The 17,578-nt window shown below is 27.3% G+C and overlaps 2 protein-coding genes across 2 annotated transcripts; both read right to left on the bottom strand.

Moving 5' to 3' along the window:
• Positions 1–920: 920 nt before the first annotated feature.
• On the bottom strand, positions 921–5,499 carry LOC107496039 (oligopeptide transporter 5-like). The gene is made up of 7 exons (XM_016117243.3): positions 5,436–5,499; positions 4,642–5,093; positions 4,445–4,542; positions 3,364–3,936; positions 3,016–3,271; positions 2,750–2,938; positions 921–1,552 (listed from the first exon to the last, which is right to left on the bottom strand). The coding sequence occupies exons 1-7, from the start codon at positions 5,497–5,499 to the stop codon at positions 932–934; spliced, it is 2,253 nt and encodes a 750-aa protein (XP_015972729.1). The 3' UTR covers positions 921–931.
• A 2,331-nt stretch (positions 5,500–7,830) lies between these two features.
• Positions 7,831–15,422, bottom strand: LOC107496217 (oligopeptide transporter 1; the record flags this gene model as incomplete). Its single annotated transcript, XM_016117425.3, is given in 7 exon segments — positions 7,831–8,475; positions 9,219–9,401; positions 10,017–10,287; positions 11,165–11,737; positions 12,564–12,661; positions 13,131–13,582; positions 15,266–15,422. Coding segments are annotated over 7 exon segments (2,265 nt in total). The 3' UTR covers positions 7,831–7,854.
• Positions 15,423–17,578: the final 2,156 nt, after the last annotated feature.

Genomic DNA, 17,578 nt, shown 5'->3' with positions numbered 1-17,578 from the left:
GTATAGCAAATAGAGCGCAAACAAATTAGAATAGATTGGTAAATAATAAATTTAAAGGATCTTAAAAACATTATAAATTTATAATTTTTTTTTGTTGCCTTGTGACACACACAGGTATACCGTATACATATACTAGTCCTGTGTATATAACCGAAAATCTTTGTATGTACATGTTGTATTTTAATTAATATGTGATCTCAGAAAATTAATTGCTAATTAATACTCATTTAATTTCAAAACAAGTAACTCATTTATTTTTTTTTATGTTCTTTGAAAAAGAATGTATCTAAACAAAGGTTAATGTATCTAGACAAATTCTTTGTCCAAATCCACTAATTTTTTTTTTTCACTCAATCAAAAAAATAAATAGTAAATACTCTTTCATATCCTTAATTATTTGTCTGAATGATAAATCAATTTTTTATAATTCAAAAATTTTAACTAATCCTTAACTATTTTTTCAAATTTTATATATAACCAAATAAAATGATGTCTTATCTCAATTAAACTGTATAGTCATTTCGTTTATAGTAAAAATGAGATAAATAATAGAATATAAATTGGTAAAATTACGCTATAAATAATGCATATCGATAAATAAAATACTTAAAAGCCAATGAATTATAGTTCAAATAGTATAGTTATCTAAAAAGTCGCAAATATCTTTGATAAAAAGAAAAATACTTAAAAAATAGTATTATAAATATGCTCGACTCGTAGCACTACTTAATAATATTTACTAAAAAATATAAGGAAAAGTCTAGGGGCCGGGCCAGCAGTTTTATTGAATTTTGGCCAGTATGTAACCAGTAGAGAAATGTGAGTTATTGGATGAAATCTCACACCATTAAATCATCAATAATAGTTAGTTGATGGCTAATAATCACAAAAATTGCTGCCCCTTAACATTGCTCAAAATATAAAAGATGATTCAATTAAGAACGGGGCATCCCTTGGCAACTACACCTGGGGCTGTAGGGCATGATGCTAAAGGGCATTGGTTAGATTCCAAGCCCCACCATTTTGGACCATAAACACCATAGCTTTGGAGTGTGAAATACAACGCCACACCCATGAAAGCAACACCGGCATCCAAGGCGGCGGAGAGAATATAAGTATGGCGAGCCCACCATTTCTTAAACTTGGTGTAAACATACACGTTGAAAAATATCCCAACAATTCCCCACATAATTAAGTTCACCGATCCCGCCGGCGGGATGTTGTTGGCGCCTGCGATGATGAGCGGTATGTGGATGAGTTCAATCCACTTGTGCTGAGGAAACTTTCTAGAAAGTAGCCAAACTGGAACCGGTGCTAAAAATCCGATGAGGAAGAACCAGTTCATGGCAATATAGATTCCTTTCTTGGTGAACATTCTAGCTGGTCCTACAACGCCCCATATGATTGAGGCGTTGTAGAAGATGTCGTCGTTCGGGCATGTCCATGGACTACCGGCCGGCAAGCGTGATGTGTCGCAAATATGATCAATGGATGTCAAAAGCCACCATGCGGTGCCAAAACTCACAACTGAAGCCACTATTGTGCTTGCCAACTAAACACCATACCAACATAGAAATTATTATTCGTTAGATATATAATCAGTGAAAACTCAGGTGCAGTCAACTTCACATGAAATTGATGGTTAAATGATTTGACTGATTTGGCTAAATTTTTATCTAATAGTTTTCAATTATCAACTTCACATGAAGTTGACTGCACTTGAGTTTTTACCATAATTAATTTTGTTTAAATATTTGAATAACTATTTAAAAGGTGCATATAAAAAATGGTGAATACTATTCTACCTTCTCTAAAATAACATGTAAGTTATCCTCTCTGATATGTCATATTTTAATAGGTGTTTATTTGTTTTAAATTTTTAGTAAAATTTGTTGGATGAATAATTTATCTAATAAAATAAAAAAATAAAAAATTAATTTTGGATCATTAAAATTTGTTGAAAATTTAACACAATATTTGAAAAATAATATTATATATTACTCATTTATTTTTTTACACAAAATCTCTTATTTCTAACAAAAATTAAATAAAAATCCAGACCTTTATAAAAAAATAATTACAAAGTGGCTACATTAATTTTTAAAAAACAAGATATAAAGTGTTTCAATTTCTTCTTTTTTTTTCATATAATTCGAAATCAAATTGTATAGAATAAATTTTCAAATTTAAAGATTTATTTGACACAATAAACTTTTCAAATTGAAAATTTTCGCTGTGACACTAATTTGTGTTTTTATTTTTAATTTATCATATCAATATTTTAGTTTAAAATTTAGTTAATATAAGAAAATTTTTAAATTAATATTTTAATAAATATATAACAAATGTATTAAAATAAACATCGAATTAAAATATCACACATCAGAAAGGGTAACATTAGATAATGTAGGGTAGCATTCACCAATTATAGCAAAATCAAATTTTGCATAGAAATTTCAGTCATTCACAAAAAATAAAAAATAAAAAAATTTACTTAAGCGTAAAATCTCACTTTTTTTAATAATGTTTGTAAAATCTGATCTCTAAAACTATTTTTAAAAATATATATTTAATATTTAGTTAATTCTATTAAAACTTTAAATATTTGAATAGCTTCTTTACTATTCTTATGTTTTAAAGTTATTTTTATCAGGTATTATTTTAATAAGGGTGATGCTATAATTTCCTCATATACAATCATGCATACTCATAAAAGCTATCTAAAGGTAAAAAATTTGGTAATACCAACCTGAACGATGAACATAGATTTTGGAGGAATCTTCATGTAGTGGCCTAACTTAAAGTCACCAATAAAGCTAAGTGCCTGTGTCATGCTAATGTATCCATAGGTCTTGAAGGTTACATTTGCAAGAGGCTTTCCCGGGTATAGATATCCAATTATTAACTCTGTGATCACATTCAGTCCAATTTGCTGCATTTTATTCACAATAAATTATTAGTATTCAAATCCATACAATAAATTATTTTTTATTTCTTTAAAATATAAATTAAAAGATTTGTTGCTTGAATGACTCCAACTGGCAAAGTGAAGACCAATGCAATTCCTAGAGACATTAAAACTCCCCACCATGGAAGTTGGAGCTGCTTGCCAAAACCTTCACAAGTTATTAAGGACATTATGGTCATTAGAACCAAAATGGTGATAAACCACCATTGAGGAACTCGCTCATAGTTCTTCTTCATGATTCTTGTGTGCACATCTTCTTCTCCCAGTGATTTTTTTGCCTTCTTCCACATCTGATATATCGTTCTTCATAGTTCATATACTTAAAACTGTTAGATGATTTGACATGTATATCGAATAGAATAGAATGAGAGAAATGAAAGGATGAATAATCTTACTTTCCATGGAAAAGAATGACATGTGAAATACTGGAAGTCAAACTGGCAAAGTTCAATCCATAGACAAGTGCAAAGGTAATACTAAGATAGAGCTTACTATAATTCTGATAACTCTCCATGTCAATGTCAAAAGTCTTAACATTGAGAATCCTTGTGACATTGTATTTTTGACCAGTAAAGTCAAACGTGTGAGAGCTAATAAAAGGGAACCTCTTAGCATCAAAAACATTGTTCCAATAAAAAAGAGGAAGAACAATGTAGATGAAGGCAACAAATCCAACCAACATGTTTATGAGTGCAAAGGCAGGGCTAGCCAGAGGACTACCTAGGAATCCAGCAACTGTGTTCCAATCAAGTGCAAATGAACCAATTCCAAGTCCTGTCGTTCCTGATCCTATTTGATGTGCTAAAATGGAGTTCTTATATATTAAGCATATTATAGAAATACTTGATATTGCTTGGAATAAGTAACCCGGAATTGCATAATAAGCAAAGCTTGCTGCAAATACCATCAAGAAGAATTGCAGCCTTGTTAATCCTTCTTTTGGCCTTTTCTCTTTCTCATGGAATGCCCTGTTTGCAATTCATTCATTAATAATAAAAACCTTTTATTGCAAAAAAAAGGACGACGAGATCCTTCGGTTCCTGACAATACTTCGAAAGGACGACGAGATCCTTGACAAAAAAAATACCCAATTCGGTTTCTGATATTTGTTTTTTTGGGACTGATTAGTCTCTATACCAAAAAAATACATTGACTTTTTTTTTGTACAAGAGCTAATCAGTCTCATATAAATAAAGCTGAGAGACTAGATTTGGTATTTTTTTGTCAAGAGCCTCGTTGTCTTTTGAAATAATTATCAGGAGTCTCGTTATCTTTGTTTTTTGGGACTGATTAGCTCCTATGCTAAAAAAATAACATTAACTTTTTTTTGCACAAGAGTTAATCAGTCCCATAAAAATAAAGCTCAAGGACCTGGTTTGGTATTTTTTTTGTAAAGAGTTTCGTTGTCTTTTGAAATAATTGTCAGGGCTGTTTATAGAGTTTTTTTTAAGATAAATAAATAAATAAATAAAATACCTGAATAGAGACACTTGTACAAGGTTTGAAGGCCACCACATGTAGGGAGATTCAACAAGGTATCTTCTAAAAACCCCAGCCCATCCATAACCAAGCATCTAAAAATAAGATTCAAGGACACAATTAAACTAAAGTTTTTATTTTTTATATTAATTTTAATTATTAATGGGGTTAAGAAATTAAATAGTAATGAGAACCTGGGTTGAAATTGCTAACATAAAAGCAGCCAATGGATGAATGCTTCTATGGTAGAAAGCCTTGACAATGTTGATTATGCCAATTGCATAAACACCACTAGATCCAGCACTAGCAAAGATTGTAATAAGGGCATGTTCTTTCAAAGTGAATGGGCCTGGATTCAATGTGAAATGCCAATTTGTCATGGGAATGTGAAAATGCTTTGTGGGAAGTGTTGCAGCCATGAATTTGCCAAGTGGGAATGCAACAATTTGAGCAGACATAGATCCAACAGAAAGAGGGTTGCTTCTGTAGCTGAAAAATTGATTCACAAATGACAGAACAACACATGACAAGATTCCAAGAACCCATGTTCTGAATGTTAGTGCTGGTTGATTTGGATCATCAGTGATTGGCACTGTTAACTTCACTTGTTCAATGGGAGAGTCATCAACCTCATCAATATTGTCACCTACATATGTAACATTTATTAATCTACTAGTATAAGGAAAAATAATGTGACATGTTTTTTTTTTCAAGTATAACATTTATTAATGATGAAAGTTGCTACTTTTTTATAACAATAGATAATGAATATATAAATACTATTGTAAGGATGAATTATTATTATGGTGAGGTCAAGTAATTTCTTTTGTTGCAATTGCTTACAAATCCATTAAATTTAAAAGCTCAGAGTATATATATGCATGATCTTTTCAAGAAACAATTTTGTTTATATAATAAACATCAACGACATGTAAACTAAACTAAATAAAAGATATATCAAAAAGAGTTTAGTGATTATAACACATACCTTCTACAGAAACCTTGGAATGATGCTTCTCTTCAGGATCATTATGGATGACAACCTCAGCCATGGTTGTACTAGTAGGATTAATCTCCTTGATTAACCTACCTTAAGCTTGTTCGCCTACAAGAAAGAAAATTTGTGGGACAAGTTTTTATAGTGAGAACTAACAACATTAAATCTAAATTTTGAATTTTGAATTTGAATTTTAATTTTAATTTTAAATTTTAATTTATTTTTAAATTTTAATTTTAATTTATTTTTAAATTTAATTTTTAATTTTAAATACTAAATACTAAATATAATAAATAAAAAAATTAAAATTCATTTAATTAACAAGAAGTGCTATTATAAAGTATAAGGATCTACTTGCATGTATTTAGATATTATAAAGCCATCTATATTTATAAAAGTAACGAAGAATGCTAATATATTCCAAAAAAAAAAGAAAGAAAGAAAGACAAATGCTTTTTGAACTTTAAAATACAAATCTTAAAACATAAATTTAAAATTTTAAACACACTTTTGTTTTTTAATTCTAAATTCTATATTTGAAATATAGATATAAAATATAATAAATAAAAAAATTAAGATTTGTTTAATTAATAAAGAATACATCCCTAAATAACGTTTAAGAATAAATCATAACTAATCTCTGCTATTGTTAATAACAAGTAATCTCTAAAACTATGATACATAACAAGAACTCTCCAATTTTAAAGGGATTCAAGGGTGAATGAATATGGAATAAAGAAAAAACAGATTCGACCACAGAATTGGAAAGTTCTTGACTTCAAATTGATTCCTTATCTTTATTATGTACTTCACCAAAAATAATTTACCAATTTTAACCAAGAACAATTATATAAATGTCTCATTCATTTAATATAGAAAGAACTAACTCTCTCTTATGATTTCAAACAAAATGTACAGTGCTCCATCTTTTACTCAATAAACTTTAATTTCGTAATTAACTCGAATGGTTATTATAATCCTTCTCAGCTCTCAAAGATAACAAAATATTGTCCTTTCAGATACAAAATAACAAAGAGATCAATTCCATTGCATTGGACAAAGAAGAAAAAGTAAAATGATTATCGAAAGAACAAAAAAAAAGAGTTGATAATTGGTAGTGTTTTAAAATACTAGTTGTTTTGGAATTACCTGAAGTGTGATCTTCAGAGGACTTAGTAAAGATAGAAATGATATTTTTAAAAAGGTAGAAACGATATTTTTAAAGAACTCCGATACTCAGTAGTTTAAAGTTGAAAAATACTGAGATTAGAGTTGAAAAATACATGAGATAAAAGAGTATTTATAGAGTTTGAAATAGTAATCTAAGGGTCAAATAGTAACCTAAGGATCAGCTCTATAACCTTCTTCCTATCTTATTTTATCTTTTTCTTTTATCTAAAAGTTGTTAAAATTTTATCAAATAGTTATCTTTTTTTTCCTCCTATCTTGAAGTTGTTAGGTTGTTACGATCTCATATCTTAAATTTATGAGCTTGTTAATAAAGGCAGTTTTGATCCTACTAATTAATTGGTTCAATCGACTAAGTCGAACACATAGACTTATATAATTTTGGACTTTATTTATTTTTTAGTCTAACTTTAAATTTTGGATCAGAACATCAACACTGGTATTTAATGTTGATGGCATTATGAACCTACTATAAGTATTAGGATATGTGGCACGCCATCCATATATAATTATATATTGCATAAAGAAAAAAGAAAAAATTAATTATTGATAAATTTTTGGAATTTAATTTAAAAATAAAAAGATAAAGTAAGATGAATGTTTAATTATAACTTATGAGAAAAAACTAGAAAACAACGTTTATTTTTAATTATTCATGTGTCGTAGAATTATTCTCTCTAATATATGAATAAATTATGAAGCACATTTTTTTATTTTTAATATTGAATTAATAATAGTGTTTTTTTAAATTGTGAATGGTATTTTTTTTAAATATAAAATGGCTTAATTTAAAGAATAAAAAACGAATTGTCTGACTTTTAAAAGGTACAAAAATCGAATCGTCTAATTTATGTTTTAAAAAATTTGGAATAGATCAAATTTGTGTACTCTAAATTTTAGGGTATAATTTATGTACTGTGAAAATTTTTTAAACACAAATGAAGATCCAATTTGTTTATCTTTCACAATTTTAAAAATACACAAAAAATTACAATATTAAAATATATCACACTTCTATATTTAAATTTTTTAGCCTATAAAAGCAGGCACTTTTTTTTTTTTGGTCAGAAAGTAAGCACTTCTATATAGCTTTTTCTAAACATTTGATCATTTGGATTTTTTTATTTCTTTGTAGAATCGTGGGCTTGTCCTATAATTAAATAGCCAAAAATAAAAGAGATTCATTTTAAGAACTATATTGAATAATATATGAAAACCAAAGTCATAAAATGGGACATCCCTTGGCAACTACGCCTGAGGCTGTGGGGCATTTTGCTAAATAGCATTGGTCATCTGCCTCAAACCCCCACCATTTTGGACCATAAACACCATAGTTTTGGAGTGTAAAATACAACATCACACCCATGAAAGCAACGCCCGCATCCAAGGCGGCGGAGAGAATATAAGTATGGCGAGCCCACCATGCCTTAAACTTGTTATAAACATACACATTGAAAAATATCCCAACAATTATCCACATAATGTAGTTCACCGTTCTTGCCGGCGGGATGCCGCTGGCGCCTTGAATGATGAGTGGCATGTTGATGAGCTCAATCCACTTGTGCTCCGGGAACTTTCTAGAAAGTAGCCAAACCGGAACCGGAGCTAAAAGTCCGACCAGGAAGAACCAGTTCAACTCAGGATAGATTCCTTCCCTGGTGAACATTCTTCCAGGTCCTACAACGCCCCATATGATTGAAGCGTTGTAGAACACGTCGTCGCCGGGGCATGTCCAGGGACTACCGGCCGGCAAGAGTGATTCGTCGCAGATATGATCAACGGTTGTTAGAAGCCACCATCCGGTGCTAAAGCACACAATTGAAGCCACTATTGTGCTTGCCAACTAAACACCATACACCAAAATTATTCAAATCAGTTATTAGTATAAAATACATACCAAAATATAAATACATATTGAAAATAAATTAAATCTTCCATGTATTTATACAAATATATAATAACTAATTTTAGTATACGAATAACATTTTTTTATAATAATTTTATGTGTGGATATATATCAAACAGAGCTTAACTTTTTAGAAGAGAGAATTTTTGTTTCAGAAAAAACTATAAAAATGGTATTCAAAAATTTAACAAAATAACTTTGAGAGTATAAACTAAATAACTCATCCAATGATTTAAACACACGATAAAAATATTTTAAATATCTTTTTTTAAGGGACGAGTAGTTTTTGTATTTAGCAAATAATGTGTATTTTTTTATTTGAATATTATTTAAATATTTAGATAATTATTTAAAATATGCATATAAAAAATTAAAGCAAAATCCAATTTTGCAAAAAAAGTTCGGTCATTCACAATACTCGTAAAAGCTTATTTTAAAATATAATCTCTAAAACTATTTTTAAAAATATATATTTAATATTTAGTTATTTTCATTAAAATTTTAAATATTTGAGTAACTTATTTATCGTTCCTATGTTTTAAGATTATTTTTGTCAATAATATTAATTTTTAGATATTATTTTAATAGCTTACTTATATACAATCATACTCATAAAGCTATCTAACCATTAAAAAAAATTAGAATAAGTAATTTTGGTACAATAATTTGATAATACCAACCTGAACGATGAACATGGATTTTGGAGGAATCTTCATGTAGTGACCTAACTTGAAGTCACCAAGAAAAGCAAGTGCCTGTGACATGCTAATGTATCCATAGGTCTTGAAGGTTACATTTGCAAGAGGCTTTCCCGGGTAAATATATCCAATTATTAATTCTGTGATCACATTCAGTCCAATTTGCTGCATGTTATTATTCACAATAAATTAGTGAAATCTATACAATATTAATAAATTATTTTTTAAATTTTTAAAAAATAAAATAAAATTTAATTATTCTATTAATTTCTATAGTTTTATCAAATTTTTAATTAAATTTTTATATATATTTTTTTCTTTTCAATTGAGTCTATATACACTTTTTTAATTTTGTAATTAGATCATTTCTAATATAAAAAAATATTAGAATTAATTGAATATTTCTCTGTAAATTGAAAGTATCTATAATTAAGAACATAATTAAATCTTTGATCACATATTTTTTGAAAGAAATATTTTATTAATTTTAATATTTTTGACATGGTGGAAACTAAGTTGATAATTGAGAGTTGTTAAATGATTTGATTGATTTGACTAAATTTTCATCTAATGACTCTCAACTATCAACTTTACGTGAAGTCAACTGCACCTGAGTTTTCACATTTTGACATAGAAATAATCTAATTACAAAATTAAAAGCAGTGTAAAAAATTAATTAAATAAAAAAAAATATAAAAACATAATTACAAATTTAATAAAATTATAGAAACGAAAATAGTAATTAAACCATAAAATTAAAGGATAGTGAATATATATTACTGTGTTTGTTGTTGCTTGAATGACTCCAATTGGCAGAGTGAAGACCAATGCAATTCCTAGAGACATTAAAACTCCCCACCATGGAAGTTGGAGTTGCTTGCCAAAACCTTCACAAGTTATTAAGGCCATGACGGCCATTAGAACCAAAATGGAGACAAACCACCATTGAGGAACTTGCTCATAGTTCTTCTTCATGATTCTTGTATGCACATCTTCAACTTCTTCTCCTTTCAGTGTTTTTGTTGTCTTCCTCCACATCTGATATATCGTTCTATTCATATTTCATACAAGGCCATTATTACTTAAATTGTTAGATGATTTATCAAACATAATTATATGTATACAAGGCTTAGTTAATTAATTTATTATTTTTTTAATCAATGCAATTTGTTTGCTATATTAAATGTTGACTGAGTAAAATGTGACACACATACATCATCATTTAATTTAATAAAACAAACTAACATAAGAAATCAAAACTAAAAATCTTTAAATTAAAAAACAACCATTATATATATATATACACTAAACCCAAATAATAATATTAGACAAATACAATGATATTACATGTTGTATATAAAAAATAATCATCTCAAATAGAAATACATATTTAGTATTTTATAAAATAAACTTTATTATATTATTATAAACATGTTTGATTATTAATCTACTACGACAAATTTAAATATTTTGATAGCTGATTATTTAATTTTACTAAAAAATATTTAAATTAATATGTATTTTGATGAGAAAGTCTAGGAGTTAGTATTTTTGTTGAAATCTGGCCAGCACTTAACTATTAAAAAGAAAATGATTAATCCTACACTATTAAATATCATCTCACACCATTGAAAATATTAACGATAGCTAATTGATAGCTAAACATCACAAATTATACTGCCCCCTAGCATTTCTCTATTTTGATTATTAATAAGTATTTCCATTAGCATTATCAAAAACAAAAATTTGCATATTTTGTATTAAAAACTATATATATTGAATGGTAAGAACTCAATGCAGATAAACTACATGTGAAGTTGATAGCTAAGAGTCATTAGATGATAATTTAGTCTAATCTGTCAAATTATTTAACCGACTCTCAACTATTAAATAGAATATAATGAGAGAAATTAAGGGATGAATCTTACTTTCCATTGAAAAGAATGACATGTGAAATAGTGGCAGTCAAACTAGCAAAGCTCAATCCATAGAGAAGTGCAAAGACAGCACTAACATAGAGCTTACTATAACTCTGATAACTCTCCAAGTCAATGTCAAAAGTCTTAACATTCAGAATCCTTGTCACATTGTATCTTTGACCAGAAAAGTCAAACGTGTGAGAGCTAATAAGAGGGAACCTCTTAGCATCAAAAACATTGTTCCAATAAGCAAGAGGAAGAACAACATAGATGAAGAAAACAAATCCAACCAACATGTTTATGATTGCAAAGGCAGGGACAGCCAGAGGACTACCTAGGAATCCAGCAACTGTGTTCCAATCAATCCCAAATGAACCAATTCCAAGTCCTTTCATGCCAGATCCTATTTGATGTGCTAAAATGGAGTCCTTAAATATTAAGCATACTATAGAAACACTTGATATTGCTTGGAATAAGTAACCTGGAATTAGATAATAAGCAAAGCTTGCTCCAAATACCATCAAGAAGAATTGTAGCCTTGTTAATCCTTCTTTTGCCCTTTTCTCTTTCTCATGGAATGCCCTGTTATTTAAGCCCAACAATTAATTAACACCTTTATAAAATATAGGTTTAATTACTCTGTTGGTCCTTATAGTTTCGCGAAATTTTCAATTAGGTCTCTATACTTTTTTTCCTTTTAATTGAGTCATTGCGCCAAAAAAATTTTTAATTGGGTCCCTACACTATTTTTTTCCTTTTATTTAAGTCCCTATACCAATTTTTTTTTTAGTTGGGTCCCTATAAAATTAAGCCAATTACTACTAAGAAGGATTTAATTGGAAAAAAAATTAGTGCAGGGACCCAATTAAAAAGAAAAAAAAGTATAGGGACCTAATTGAAAATTTTACGAAACTATAAGGACCAACAGAGTAATTAAACCTAAAATATAAACTTTTATTTTTGCTTCTTGCATTGATTTGAAAATAATTTTCCTAATTCACTCAATGTATTGATTAAAAAAAAAACCAATTATTGTTGGGACTAATTAACAATATAATACATGTGGCTATGTCACAATGCAATTTTGACAACACTTAAAAAATATTGTTAAAATTAAGCTAATCTTTTTTTTATTATTTACAAATATTATTTAATTTTAAAAATTAAAAAGTGTTGTCAAAATGTTAAAAAAGTGTGATTTTAATTTCAGTAATATTTGTGAAAATTATATAATTACCATAATCAGCATAATAATAGTAATTATCTACCCCACCATAATACAAATTAAGTAATTTGTTAATTATTAATTAGATTTTTAATCTCTAGCTCTTACACATCAATTAATGGAACAAAATTTGCAAAAAGCTACCAAGTTAAATATAATGAAATAAATAAATAAATAAAATACCTGAATAGAGATACTTGTACAAGGTTTGAAGGCCACCACATGTAGGGGGAATCAACAAGGAATCTTCTAAAAATCCCAGCCCATCCATAACCAAGCATCTAAAAATAACATTCAAGGACACAAATAAATTAAAGTGTTTATTTTTTTATATTAATTTTAATTAAGTTTAATTATTCTATTGGTCCTTATAATTTTATTAAATTTTTAATTAAATTTTTATATTTTTTTTATTGGGTCTCTATACTATTTTTAGTGTTGTAATTAAGTTATTTTCATTTTAAAAACGTTAAAACTAACAAAATATTTTTTTTAAAATAGATGCAGTTAAAGATCTTTTTAATTATGAATAACTTCATTTTGTAAAAAAATATTTAATTAACTCTAATATTTTTTGACACTATGAATAATCTAATTATAAAATAAAAAACAATGTAAGAACTCAATTAAAAAGAAAAAAATATATAAAGACTTAATTATAAATTTAATAAAATTATATAGACCAATATAATAAATAAATCTTTTTAATTATTATTGGGCTTAGAAATTAAATTAAATATTAATCAGAACCTGGGTTGATAATGCTAACATAAGAGCAGCCAATGGATGAATGCCTCTATGGTAGAAAGCCTTGACAATGGTGATTATGCCAATTGCATAAACACCACTAGATCCAGCACTAGCAAAGATTGTAATAAGGGTATGTTCTTTCAAAGTGAATGGGCCTGGATTCAATGTGAACTGCAATTTTGTCATGGGAATGTGAATAGGTTTTTTGGGAAGTGTTGCAGCCATGAATTTGCCAAGTGGGAATGCAACAATTTGAGCAGACATAGATGAAACAAAAAGAGGGTTGGTTCTGTAGCTGAAAAATTGATTCACAAAAGAAAGAACAACACATGACATGGTTCCAAGAACCCATGTTCTGAATGTTAGTGATGGTTGATTTGGATCATCAGTGATTGGCACTGTTAACTTCACTTGTTCAATGGGAGTGTCATTAACCTCATTAATTATGTCACCTACATATGTAACAACCATTTAGGTATAATTAATGTACTAGTACAAGGAAAAATAATGTGACATTTTTTTTCCAACTCTAAACTTCAAATAACATTTAATAATGATGAAAGTTGCTCATTTTTTTTAAGGTTTAATTATTCCGCCAGTTTTTATATTTTTATTGAATTTTTAATTAGGTCTCTATATCATATTAGATTTTATAACCAAGTTTCTATTGTAACAAATTGAAATTAACAGAATATTCTGTTGAATTATAGAAAATATTCGGTTAAGTGTTAAGTATATTCGTTTTGTTTAACATAGTATTCTGTTAATTCTAACATTTTTATCACATTAGATATTAATTACAAAATCTAATATGATATGAAGAGTTAGAGACTCAATTAAAAGAAAATATAAATATCTAATTAAAAATTCAGGGAAATTATAGGGAATAACATTGTAATTAAACACTTTTTTTTATAACATTTATATAACAGTAGAGTCTAAGATGTTTATCATTACGATAGCTAAATAACTTTAATAATATTTAAAAAATATTATTAATAATATTTGAAAAATATTGGTTTAATTATTATATTGGTCCTTATAGTTTTGTAAAATTTTTAATTAGGTCTCTATATTTTTTTTACCTGAGTCTCTGCACTAATTTTTTTTTTAATTGGATTTTTGTACTTTTTTTTTCTTTTATTTGGGTTTCTGCACTAATTTTTTTTAATTGGATCCCTATTCAATTAAACCAATTACTGTCAAGAGGGACTTAATTGAAAAAAATTGGTACAGTGACCAAATTAAAAGAAAAAAAAATATAGAGACCTAATTAAAAATTTCGCGAAACTATAGAACCAATAGAGTAATTAAACTAAAAATATTATTAAAATTATATTTTTTTATTTTTTTATATTTTGATATTATTTTTTTATTTATTAAATTAAAAATTATTATTTTAATTTTTACAATATTTTTTAAACCATAGCATGCACCTTATATAATACCATTAAATAAAAATAAAAAAGGGAACACATGGGACCTTTTAGCTGGGACTCTTATTACAGAATGGTCCATGAGATGGACCCATAACTAATCTTACCAAATTATCTTTTCTTCTCACTTCTCAAAGTCTATCTCATCCACCTTCATCACCACATGCATGGCCATCTCCTTATTTTTTTTTTTTCAAATAATGATTATCAACTCTTAGATATATATATTTTTTCAAACTGGTTAGACTTAGAGTTATTGTATTATATATTATATATGAATATTTAAGGGTGAAGTAGATGAGTCTTTGAATAGATAATGAATATATAAATACTACCGTGAAAATTTAGTTACAGTCAATTTTATTACGTAAAATTGACAATTGAGAGCCGTTAGATAAAAATTTACTTAAATTATTTAAATTATTTAACGACTCTCAACTATCAACTTCACGTAAAGTTGACTGTACCTGATTTTCACCAAATACTATTATATATAATGGTGAATTATTATGGTGAGATCAATTAATTTCATTAGTTGCGATTGCTTGCAAAAAACCCATTAAATTTAAAAGCTCAAAGTATATGCATGATTTTTTTTCAAGAAAAAATTTTATTTATATAATAAACATCATCAACAACATGTAACCAAACTAAATAAAATTAAAGATATATGAGAAGAGTTTGGTGATTATAACATACCATCTACAGAAGAAACCTTGGATTGATGCTTCTCTACTTGAAGCCCATTATGGACAACCTCAGCCATTGTTGTCCTAGTAGGATAGATCTCCTAAATTAACCTTAGCTTCTTCGAAGTTGAAACACCAAGCTTTGTTGTGTGTGTGTGTGTTTTTTTTCTCTCTCACTCTCCCATGCCTACTTTAGCTTAATTGTTCTCCTACAAGAAAGAAAGAAAGGACTACTACTTATTATAGTACTATATATTGTGAATTTGTGGGACAAGTTTTTATAGTGAGAACTAACATTTGTTACGGCTTCTATTATTTTTGCCACGTTCTGTGGTCTCTATTCATTATTTTTTTTTTGCCATGACTATATATGCGAACCCTGTTAACTCTTAATTAATATAAGAACAAGATATATACATAAGACAACTACTTATGTATAATAATGTTAGTTGTAGTTTTATGAGAACTTCCTAAGTCCTAACATTGTATTTGACACTTATTTTAACGTGGTAATGCTAAGAGGAAAAAAACTCTAAATTTATCTTATTTAATATTTAAAATTAATAAATATTAAATAAGATAAATTTTAATTATTTTTAATTAATTTTTTTATTATCAAACATTTTTTTATTTTAACGTTACTAAATTGTGATGCGACTTTTTTTTGGTGACTAATTGTGATGCGACTTTAAATATTTATTCAAAATATATAATTATTAGTATTCGATTAGTTAAAAAGGGTTCTCTTTTTAAATTTGAATAAATTACTATTTTGAATAATTTAGTCATCGATAATTTTAACTATAAAAGATGTAAACTAATTGTATATTTATTAAATATTAGGATAATTTGACAAAATTATCCTTTATAAGTAATAAGTATTTTCTTCTTTTTTTTCGAACCGTGACCAGATAAATATGGAGAAATTATGTCATTTGAACTATAGTTCATTGACAATAAGTATTTATTAAGTATCAAACTAGTTAAATTATTTATTTTTATCAAACTAACTTATTTTTTAATAGATATTGATTTAGTTTATATTTTTATTGTTAGAACTGTAATTGTTTACATCTTTAATTTTATTATACGATAGTGATTCTTTTAATTTCCACAAGAGCTAAATTTTATTCATTTGTTCCCTATTATTTATTTAACTCTTCTTTTGAATTTAGAGACATTTTGGCCAAAAATCACTCTGAAAAGCTACTAATTTTACATAATTATATGCGTTGCCATCTCTCGCCGAATTTACCACTAATGCGTACTAATTTTTAGTTGTAATTGATTTTACTGTATCAATAATAATAATAGCAACAACAGTAATTAATAAGAGCAACCCAAATACCACTTAAACTTTTATTAAAAGGGAGCCTAATTATATATTCATCACCAAAGTTTTAAAGTTTGAAACACAACTTAAGGTAAAATAAAACACGTACAATAAAATTCTAGGTCTTATAACAAGGTTGAAATAGCCAAAATATTAGAAGAATTATTTTATTTTTAATGTTAAAATACTTAAACTACTATGGTAAGCTCTTCAATAAAAAAAAATGCATATTTTTATTGGAAATAATATCATTGAAAATAGAATAAAAAATAATAAATAAAAAATTAAGATTTGTTTAATTAACAATAAGTATATCACTAAGTAACTTTTAAGAATAAGTCATAATTAATCTCTACTGTTATTAATAATTAATATCTCTAAACTATGATATGTATGTAGCAAGAACTTATTACTCACCAATTTGAAAGAGATTCAAGAGAGGTGTGGGATGGTGCTTATCAGGGAATGAATATGGAATCAAGAAAAACAGATTCGACAACAGAGGCGTTAGTCTTGGTCAACCATTGGAGACTGAACTGGGAAGTTTTTGCTTCAAATTGATTCATAGAGAAGAGGTTGAGGCATAGGAGGGAGTGGTTTCTGCAGTGTTCTTTCTTTTCTTCTTATGCCTTATCTTTGTTATGTACAATTTACCAATTTTAACCAAGAACAATTATATAAATGTCTCATTCATTTAATATAGTAAAAACTAACTTCTCTTTATAATTTAAAACAAAATGTACCGTGGCTCCATCTTTTACAACGTATGTCCATTTTCTATATTCTAAATAGTATTTAGAATTCTCCATCTATTAATATTTTTAAGATTAATTATAATACTAGTTATTTTGGTTTGTGTGATAGTGTTGATTTTTCTTGTGTTATTAGAGATTGTAATGAGAGTTGTCAAAATGAGTATTTGGAAATGATTGAGAGTAATAATATTCTTCAAGGAGAATTGTTTGCTATCTGGAGAGGATATCTCTTAGT

The sequence above is a fragment of the Arachis duranensis genome, chromosome 7 (assembly GCF_000817695.3).
Source record: "Arachis duranensis cultivar V14167 chromosome 7, aradu.V14167.gnm2.J7QH, whole genome shotgun sequence".
Taxonomy (NCBI): domain Eukaryota; kingdom Viridiplantae; phylum Streptophyta; class Magnoliopsida; order Fabales; family Fabaceae; genus Arachis; species Arachis duranensis.
Note: the sequence above shows the minus strand (reverse complement) of the source record. Positions and strands in the feature narration are given on the sequence as shown.